Genomic DNA, 10,358 nt, shown 5'->3' with positions numbered 1-10,358 from the left:
AGAGAGAGAGAGAGAGAGATGCAAACACACACATCACTTTTCTTTCTATAACTTCATGATTTCTTTAATGAACCAATAAGGTAAAATATACCCAAATTTTAAGTTTCTCATTGAAGCCAATGAAACCTGGACATCTCTAGAGCTTTGCTCCCAGCATGAGTTTGACTGTTTTGAGAAAATTACCAAGTCATTTCTAAACTTGAGCAAATTCTGATGATTATTAAACTTTTCCAAGGAGATTTCAGATGGTCTTTGGTTGTATTCACAAGCTGATGAAGGAAATTCTCATGTTAAAGTTTATATAATATGTCACGTTGTGGCCTGGAACTGGCCCAGAAGTACTGCTTTGGCGGAAAACCTGAGTTTGGTTCTCCATACCCACTTGGAGCCATTCTCAATCATCTGAAACTCAGGGTCCAGGTGATCTAAGACCCTCTTCTGATCTTCATGGGTTACTATACTCATATATTATATATTATATATAATATATATTATATATATTAATATATATGTGTGTGTATGTATATACTCATATATACACACACACATATATATATGAGTTACTATACTCACATATAACTATAACTACAAATTTTAATAGTGCTGCAAATTATGAAATCTTAAAAATATACTATGTTGGTTCCAGGGTATTGTCCTAGTACAGGTACTTGTGTGTTGTTGGATTTATTTAGGAAATACAGGTAGGAGCAGATTGTGATACTTTTGAAGGAAGTAGGGGTAAAAAACTATCAAATCTTCTACATCCCCTTCTATCTGATACTCCTCAGTACTCACAATCTGCCCTGCAAATATAGGGCAGTTGCATTGCTCTGCCTGGATTATTCCTCAGGGGCAAGAGACAGACCATAATTATCCAGTTTATTTCTTATGTTTATCTCTTTGCATGCTCTTCACACACACACACACAAAAGCAGTGGGAACTGAAGGTTACAGAAAGAATATTTTCTTATTTTCATTTCTCCAGGACAACCATGACTAAAAATATCTGGCCTTAGTCTAAGGGATACAGGTTTAAAGCCACTGTCTCTGGTTTCCTGTATAGTCTGAAGATGGGAGGCTTGAATAGCCTGTTCTTACGGTTCTTGACAACCAACCTGTTAGCTTTGCTGATAGGTGCATTTTTTTCTTTAATCACCAAGAAGTATATTTGGCTTTTACTTTTTGTTTGTAGAAACTCACCTTTGAGTCATGAAATGTTAGTTGATTCTTCTCTCTCTGGCCCTGCTGTCATGGCAAGACAAACACATCCACCCATCTCTATCAATCCCTTTTGACAGGCAGCCAGCAGCTGCCACAAATTAGGATCTCCTTGCTGTGTCCTTGGTCAGACACCATTGGTGCCAGAAACACTTAATGTCTTTGGACTTGGAAGGGTTTCAGAGAAGCCATCTAGCTATGGTACAGAGGCTCTGTTAAGAGCTTCCCAAATGCCACTGAAGTACACTGGTACGACTACCCAGTGTTTCTTTTCTGTGTCTGGATGATTTGAGGAAGACCACATTGTTTGGATAGAGGATTCAACAGGGAAGAGTAGCAAAGGAGGCTACACACTTCCTGGTACCCGTCACTGAGTAAAGGAAGAGGCACCATGGCTCCATTTCCAGCCTCTGCCACCAGTTTAGTATCAAACATTGAAACAAATTGGGCTCTTCTATCTGAAGAGCTATTCAAGCCACAGGCACCTCATCAGTGGGCTCCCTCCTGCTGCAGGAATGTGTACCTTTGACTCTCCCAGGAGTTTGGAGGGCTGTAAAGGAACAGCTGAGAAAGACCACAGACTCCGTGCACAATGAATCGAACATGGTCTAGGTGCTTTGGTTAACTTAAAGAGACACTGTCAAGAGCTACAGGTCAAAAATCAGACCAAGCATGCATTGTTGTTTTTTTTTTTTATCAGACTTAAGCATCTGATAAAAATCATATAGGATGCTAGAAAAAAAAATGTTTCTGTTTGTTGAAAAATTTGCTTTAAGAGGGACTCACAAAACCTTTGTTTTGTGTTCCCCAGGGTGTGGGAGACACCCAGCAGAGGCTCGTGTTGGCACCCACCCTCGCACACCCACATTGTGGAACATTTCCATAAATTTCAGCTGTGGATTTTACTTCAATGCAGACAGGATCGTTTCAGACATTTGCGCAACAGCAAAAACAGGGAGGGGAAAGGCAAAAGGAAAAGGAAAAAAAAAAGGAAAAGGCTGTGTTTGCCATGGAGAAGCCGACCAATTTGTGGAAGGGAAGATTCACTTTCGAGCTCCTGAGTGGGAGTCACAGACCAAAGTGAATCCTTAAAGCCAGGGAGAGCGCTGCATTGGAACAGAAAATAAGCAGAGAAACTACCAGCTTGACAGTGTCCTTTTAAGAACGATGGACAATCGGATAAGGCAGTCGTGCAAACCACGGCACGTCCACGAGTCCCTCATTCTTGATGGCATGCACCACATTTGGTTCCATGTTAGAAAGTGGAAATACCCAGGAGAGAGAAAGCAAGGGGCAAAACACTAGATGTCCATGCAGCGTCTCTTACACATTCACTGCAGCGTGGGGGTTTCAAAGCTGCACATGTGCCGACGGACACTGGCTGCTGGGCGAGAATTCTGGCTGCCTCTTCCTGAAGAGCGAAAAGAAAAAGCAAGGGGTTAAACAACATGGGCACGGCTATGGTGAGTCCACCATACAGGAGGTGCCTGGTCCAGGGTGGGGCCAGGCTTGGCTCCTGAACCTTTCTCCATGTCTCTGCTTCTATGTCCTGCTTGGAATTTGCAACCGTGGCCTGTGTCTTGCTGGTGGGACTCCTCTCTGGAAGCAGCAATGACAGAGTCGCTTTTCCATAGTGGAACCATCTCTTTTCAATGTTCTGTGCATCTGTACCAGACTGGCATCTTCCCTTCACTGTTGACACACTATTTTAGGAGGCAGTGGTCTGCCATGTAGGGCTGTCTTTCTGCCACCGTACTTTTTAATGGAAGCTCCTGAATTTATATCCAAAACCACAGATTTCCTTTGCATTGTGCATTATCTACCATATTATTCTATCACAAGGCATGGCTGCCACTTCATTTAAAGTCACACTTCTTTCTTGTGCTCACAACACTGTTTATGTGTAATAGTGGTGTGTCAAGAGATCTACCTTGATGATTCTGCCACAAGAGGACACACCATCTCATTCTCTGCTTGATATTTCCTTATACAGAAAACAGGGTGATCTGTACACTGTGTCATTCTTAACAAGAGAGAAGAACACTGTTTAGACCCAGCAAGGCTGATGGGGCAGCCATGAGAAAGTAAACCAAAGACAAGTAGTTCTTCATGAGTAAGATTAGCAGCACCTAGAAAGTGGTGGTGGGAAAGTGATCTTGTCATGCCCCACAAAATGGCTATCTATCCTGGAAAAGACCTCAGGCATAAGATGCTCAGGATGAACCATCAGTCCATGTTTGTGGTGGTACGGAGGAGGGTGGTAGAGTTCAAGAGAACTTTCTCACATTACAAAATTCTGTGAGTATTCATTTCCCTGTAGCATTCCCCAGTGAACTCACACCTGTTTTCTCTTAAGCCTATGTTTGGCCATCCACTCCAGTCTTTGGTGATAGCCCTGTAGGTAGCCATGAGGATAGCCAGAGGGAGCCAAGTCAGTTCTTTATCACAGCAAAACAGAAAAATAGTGCCTCAGGAGGAGGAAGAGGAAGAGGAGGAAGAAAGGAAGGTCAAGGAGGGGATGCCAGGAACAAAGAATCATGGCTCTTCCCTTGCTCTAAGTCTTTCAGTTTGATGCCTACCAGGTGCTGAGAAGTTGGGCTGTGAGTTTGAAACCTCCATGTAGAACTCTGTGTAGTCATTTTTTTTACCCTTTGGCAGCAAGGACTGATCTGAGTTTATATGATGAGGAAAGATTTTTCTATACATAGTCTACTATGATAGAAAAAGGAAAGGAAAACTGATCAATGAATAGATTGCTACCAAACTGCAAGCACTCATAAACCATTTGAAAGCATATGCCGAATTCTGCAATTTGAAATTTCTATCCAGTAATGAGAAATAAAGACAAGTTGGTGAAAGTTCATGCCTACTGAGAGAACACATTTATTAAAAAAAAAAAAATTAAACAGAGACATGTTTGCTGTTAAACTTGCCAGACGAAACTAACAATGACATCCAAAATGCCAACCTGAAATCACAAATAGCACTTAAAAATGAACATCAAAGAGAGGACAATAAGGAGAAAATTGTTCTTGACTATATAAGAAAGAGTAAGAAAACATTTAACTTGTAAAATATTGCTAAAACTTTCTTTCCTAAGAAAGAAGCTGGAGAGCACGTCCAAAGCACAAGGCTTTTGTTTTGCTAAAAAACCACCTACATTCATTTGACTTTAAAATTAACTCTACTTTGGAGAAATGTTTACCTGTTGGCCTGGTCAAATGGTGTGGGGCAGCAGGGTTCCCTGCAGGGCCAGCATCAGAAGCTTGAGATCAACAGAACCCCACATTTGCTGCTTAGAATTCTGGGATTGGCCTCTTAAAATTCTCTCAATTAATCTTTAAATTTGTGCTCTGTAAGTAATGGGGAGGGGTGAGAAAATGGAACACGTCTTGGAGCAACAACTTACAGATGGTCCAGGATCAACAGTCTCCATACTTTCCTTGCGTGGTGATCTGTTCTCCTGTCCATTGGATCGCAGTCATTTTCTCCTCTCATCCGTGTAGATGGCAAGGTATCACCACGGCTCTCCCCAGCAGGGATCTTAGGCACAAGCCCCAGCAGGACCAAGATGCACTACTATGTGCCCAGTGGCATCTACAGGAAGTGGAAGCTGCTCCCCCTCCCTTTTCTCTAAACACTCAGTACCAGGTGGCAGACTACAGGGTAGGTGTGGGCCTTTCACTCATCCTTGATCTAGATGCTTCAGGTGTCTCCGAACTTACGGAAAACTATGGGGTGTACATATCTAACATGGCTCAGGTAGGAAGCACATGAAAAAAGAGGCAAATCACTTTGTGTTCCCCATGGTACCTGCGTAAGGATTCATTCGGGGTACAGTTTTGCACCTTGGAGGACGCATGTATAAGTCCCAGAATGGGTAGCTAGGGTCACAACTAGAATGAGTGATTTTCCCCCAAGAATGTCTTTCTGTGCAAGTGAACACGATATTAGATCGCAAATACGAAACAGAATAAACAGTGAGAGATAACAGGTTTGCATTGTACATTTATCGCTTTCCCAGCATTTAAACCAAGGACTTGGTGATTTAGTTTTGCACTGGACCTGTCTGCTAGGGGTGTAAAACATACAAACAAGGTGAGGACTGCCATGGTAGCCTGGAGTCTTGGCATGCATGCCTTTGCAAGGATGCACTGACTTGCAGCATCTGTATTTCTGTGAAAAGAAACTCCGTAATCTCTGTTGCCAACTCTCTCTTTTAGGGACTACTGCATTTAGGGAGAGAACAGTTTGCGGTTGTTTTTGGTTTCAGTCGGATTGACAGCTTTAGTAGAAGCCACAGGAATTCAAATTCACACTGGTTAACTGTTGACCAAAGCATTAGAGAAGAGTATAATCTCCTCCGAGATCTCGAGGTTTTCTGTCTCTGACGTTGCCTTTGCATGGAAGTAAAATATAGAATACTCCTGCACTTAGGCTTTGATCTTAGGAAAGGAGTATTTACTGAAGATTATTGGCCAAGGCTTGGAAACCCTGATGTGTAACTGGTCATTTTACCAGATACATAAATACTAAGAGATGGAGCTTGGCTTTAGGGTATTTTTAGTAATCATAAAGCCGCAAATTCAACCAACTACAGAATCAGCAAGTCAGAATAAAAGCTTGGAGGGAAAAAGGCAGCATATGGGGGCTTGTCAAATATAAGTCCCAAATCTGTGCTGGAATCTTTTGGCACAAATTGTGGATTTAAAGAAACCCCAGAATTTTAGTTAGAAAGATCTTTTCAGTAATTTCTTTTGAAAGTGCCAGGTATCCTCCCCACCATCTTCTTCCCTCCCTTTCTTCTGTCCCTTTTACATGAAGTTGCCCTTTGTTACGGCCAATGAACTCTTCGTAAGATTCCCCACTTGACTCTATTGTCCAAATAATATTCATTTGCATATAGCCCACATCTCTTTGAGTGGACTTAGCTCCAAACAATTTTTGTTTTATAGTGTTATTTTATCTACATGAAACAGTCCCTACGTCAGTTTCTGACAAGATTTATCCTTTATGTGAACTTCATAAATTGCAGCAATTTTTTACTAAGGATGATATGACATTGATTGCTGGACAAGGAACCCAGAAGACTTGGTGTCTTCAGTCAGGTCATTGCCCCTTTCACAGTCACTTCTTTTATCACAATCTTTTAAAGGATTGTTGAAGTAGCGTGTGGGGGAAAGGGGCTCCTGAAAAACTAAGTGCTGCTCCAGCTAAAGCCAGTACCATAAACCACACCAGTGCGTAGTATTTCAACATCCACCTTCACATCACTGACTTCAGCCATCTTCCTTCCTCAAGAATTTCCATAAATACACTAGCAACTAAACTGAATTTTATTTCCAACCCCATCCACAATTCCATTTCTCGTTAGGCAGCAATGGTGACATGAAGAGGGTGTGCTAGGCAAAGGTAATGCTGGGAGGAACCAGGTGAGTCACCTCTCTCCGGAGTTGAATGTCCATGTTAGCATAGAAGGTGAATCTACTTTTAGCAGAGACAGAATGTTCTAGGCAATTCCACACGGTCAGTTCTAAGGATATACAATGCTCACCGTGGAAATAATGTGGCAGCTGTCCAAACTAATCATGAAGAACAACAGCAACTACTCAAGATCATAGTAGCAGACTGAGGTCTATTTTTTCGGTTGTCACTGCGTGGATAAGTGAAATCATTTTGTATCTCTGATTGATTTCCAGAAGCCAAATAAACTTTTTTCTAGTGCTCACTCATTGATCAGAGTGCAGAGAGAAACTCTGCATGTAGGCACAGATCTTCTGTGAATTTTAATTTCTTCCACTTTCATTTGTAGCATAGTTGTTTAACATAGTATATTAAGTTCTTTAATAAACACAAATGCAGTCTCTCTGTTATAGTCATAAAATGTTGCCCTATTAAAAATTCTTAATCACTGAGATTTGTAAGCTAATAAGAGGCTATGAAATGAAAATGATTTAATAAAAATGTATTTACTATCACAGATTCATCACATATTAAAATCCATTTACTTTGGACAACACTAAGGATATGTTAAAGACTTCGATATAGTAATCTACATACTAATCTCATTCTAAAGGAAAAAATTGTTTCATCTCACCATTTGGAACATTTTTATCTGTTTATAATATTTGTATAAGAATGGGTTAGCAAATAATACATGGAAACTTTTATATTATAAAATTTGTATGTATGGCTTCACACTACATTTTCATTCAATGATCACCTTTTTTTTATATGGTATTATACGCACACACAACTAGTTCACTACTTAAACTAAACTGATTAAATATACCTCACAGAATATCCATTCTCCTATAAGTGGCTGTTTAGGTTGTTTCCCACATTCTGCTCTGGGGACCAAACAGTCTTCAGCAAATGCCCTTGCACATAAATGGTGGGTTTTTAAAGTCAGGTACCTGGAGATTGAATTGGTGGGCTGTTTCTCTTTTGCCAACACTCTCTGTGAAGTACGTATGCTGTTTAGACTGCTTTTTGAGGGTCCATACTGTTATTTTTATGCCACTTACATTTTCATTTTTTTATTATGAAAAATTTCTTAAATAACACTGGAGTCTGTTCAACATAAATATACCATACCGCTAGCCAGTGTCACAGGCTGGTTTTAATAGTCAATAATGATCAAAGAGAGGCTCAGTTCTTTTATTACAAGATTGCAATGTGGTGATATAATTCTACCATCTTTTCAATATTTGCCACCCAAATTTCTTCTCTAAAGAAATTTTCCTTATGAATTATTTGACTTGTTCAGATGATAGCTCAGACAAAAATACAAACCAGATTGATATTGAACCATCCTTCCTCACCCCATGGACTGAAACTAAGAACCAAATTTCTTAAGAAATTTTTGTCAGGTATTTTGATTACAACCATGGAAAACGACTACTGTAGAATAAGGGTCTACATATTCTACCAGAGAAGTGGGGTCATTGGTTTGACTAAACCTGTGTCATTTGGGGCATTTGGTAATGATTTTGGGGGAGAAATTTTGAAGTTTTTAGAGCTATGAACTTGAGAAGCCCTAGAAAGCTGTAATACAAACTTCATGAGTGAACTTGATAGAATTTCAAACTACAGAGCAGATAGACATGCAGAGAGCAAAGTCAGCCCGTACTCATGAGGTCTTAGATATAAACAAGGACTCAGTATGGCGAACTACACTAGAAACCATTTATACTGCATTTTGTTGAACTGTTTGCTCATATTTGACCTGTAATCTGAAAAACTGTATGAAGCTGAATTCTAAAGTAGCAGACTAATAATTTTGTAAAGGAAATTTCAAGGTAACATTACTTGTAGAATGTAGTTTGGTTATCACTAGCTATTCCTAACCAGGTTTATAGTGATTATTTGGAGCAAAATGCCGAGCAGAAGCATTTATAAAACTGATTGTTATTCAGGGAAGAAGATTTAAATTTCATCCGAAGATAATGCAATTGTAAAAGAAATTAGCACCATTAAAAAGAAGCTAGTCTCTCTGCACTGGAGCTGTAGTAGAGGTCATTGAGGACATTTTATGAGTTGGTGAGAACCTGCCTACCAAAGACTCCAGGGTGTAAAACTCCAATCTCATTTGACTTTTCTTTGAAAAGAGTGCTATGTACACTTTACTCAAATATGGCACCTAGAAGAACATTTTCCCTCTTTCAGCCACCTAGACACTAAAAAGAAACTAAAATTCTGGTTCAAGAAGGATCAGCTACTGTTTAACTGGCAGCAGAACTTGGTCTTATCCACATGGTTATATAGGCATGCAGAATGGCAAGAACTGTGAAATTATCGAGTATTGTTCTAGTTCCCCACAGAAAACCCTGTGGTAGAGACGCTGCAGAGCAGGGTCAAGTTCTCTATAGGCTCTCCAAGAAAAGGCTTTATATGAAAATTGTGAAGGTAAAGCCTAGGTTAAAGTGAGAACATAAAATACTGAACAAAGCAGAAATGTATGCTGAGAACAGCTGGAGGCACCAAATGGAAGCAGCCAAAGAGAGAAGCCATTTGGACCATTAATGGAAAAGCACTGATGGTGGGACTGCCCAAGCCCTTTGGCACACATCTTGACATTTTCCTCAGATGCTGGACATGGAGGTACAGGATGTAGTGCATTCCCTGCCTAGTATACTCTTGCTCTGATCTCATTCTTCTGTGTCCCATTTCTCCTTCTTGACTGGGAATGTTTACTCAGTGCTATTGTATATTGGAAGCAAGTAATTTGTTTTTAGATTTTCTGGGGCTCACAGCTGAGAGATTGCTTTTAGTCTCAATAGAAATTCTGTACGTAGATTTTTGAACAGTGTTGGAAGTGTTAAGACTTTGGGGACTGTCAGAGATTGAAAATCAAACATACAAAGCTAATTCTAAAGAAACTTGGACTTTGGGGGAAATTCCTGAAATTTTCGGCTAAAGCACTAACATAAGTATTATATTTTTGTTCCACAAAGCTTTATTTCATCTCATTTTTCCTTAAATAGAGCTATACTAATCATAAAATTAACTTTTGTGTCATCACCCCTCAAATCTGCAAAGAAAACTTCATAATACCACTGTCGTAATTTCAAGAGTGTAGATACCATAGCCTCCAAAATAGTCATAGTTACATTATAGCCTGCTGAGAAAGAGTCAAGGGAGAGATTTCAGTGGCCTAAAAAAAAGACTTCAACTTTTAGCTAAAATACCTTTGGGGGGAACCAACTTTTATGCTGGAAACAGCCAAATAAAATATTTTTCAAAAGCCACTTGCAGACATTGGGACAGTGTCATGACAACCAAAATCCAAGGGATCAATAAGTCTGAGGAAGAGAACTTCAGTGGGAAAGCAGATAAGCTTCAAGCTATTTCTACCCTCAGGATATTTCATGATTCTTGATATACAAAAACAAATAAGGAATCCAAATAGAAGAACAAAGTGTGGGTCTCTGTCTCTATCTCCATCCATCACCAGATGAAGGTTCTATGGTGATATGCAAGATATTCATCAGTATTGCTATAGGATAGGGTCATTTCAGGTTCCCTATCCTCAGCTGCCCAAGGAACTAAGTGGGGACATCGCCTTGGGCTCCTGGGAGCCACTCTAGGTTCAAGTCTCTTGCTAACCCTAAAGTGGCTCCCTTAACTAAGAATTGTGC

General features: G+C 40.1%; 1 protein-coding gene across 3 annotated transcripts in view; it reads right to left on the bottom strand.

Annotated features, from left to right (window-relative positions):
- Positions 1-10,358, bottom strand: part of Grm1 (glutamate metabotropic receptor 1) — a 388,725-nt gene that overhangs the window by 9,485 nt on the left and 368,882 nt on the right. The window contains exon 9 of one of the 3 annotated variants that reach the window (XM_026786206.1): positions 2,546-2,629. The exons of the other annotated variants lie outside the window; for them this stretch is intronic. Within the exon in view, the coding sequence (XP_026642007.1) occupies positions 2,569-2,629 (61 nt within the window). The 3' untranslated portion in view covers positions 2,546-2,568. The remainder of the gene's footprint in view (positions 1-2,545; positions 2,630-10,358) is intronic. 3 annotated transcript variants of the gene reach the window in all.

This window comes from Microtus ochrogaster, linkage group LG4, assembly GCF_000317375.1.
Source record: "Microtus ochrogaster isolate Prairie Vole_2 linkage group LG4, MicOch1.0, whole genome shotgun sequence".
Taxonomy (NCBI): domain Eukaryota; kingdom Metazoa; phylum Chordata; class Mammalia; order Rodentia; family Cricetidae; genus Microtus; species Microtus ochrogaster.
This window is presented reverse-complemented; position numbering and strand designations above follow the sequence as displayed.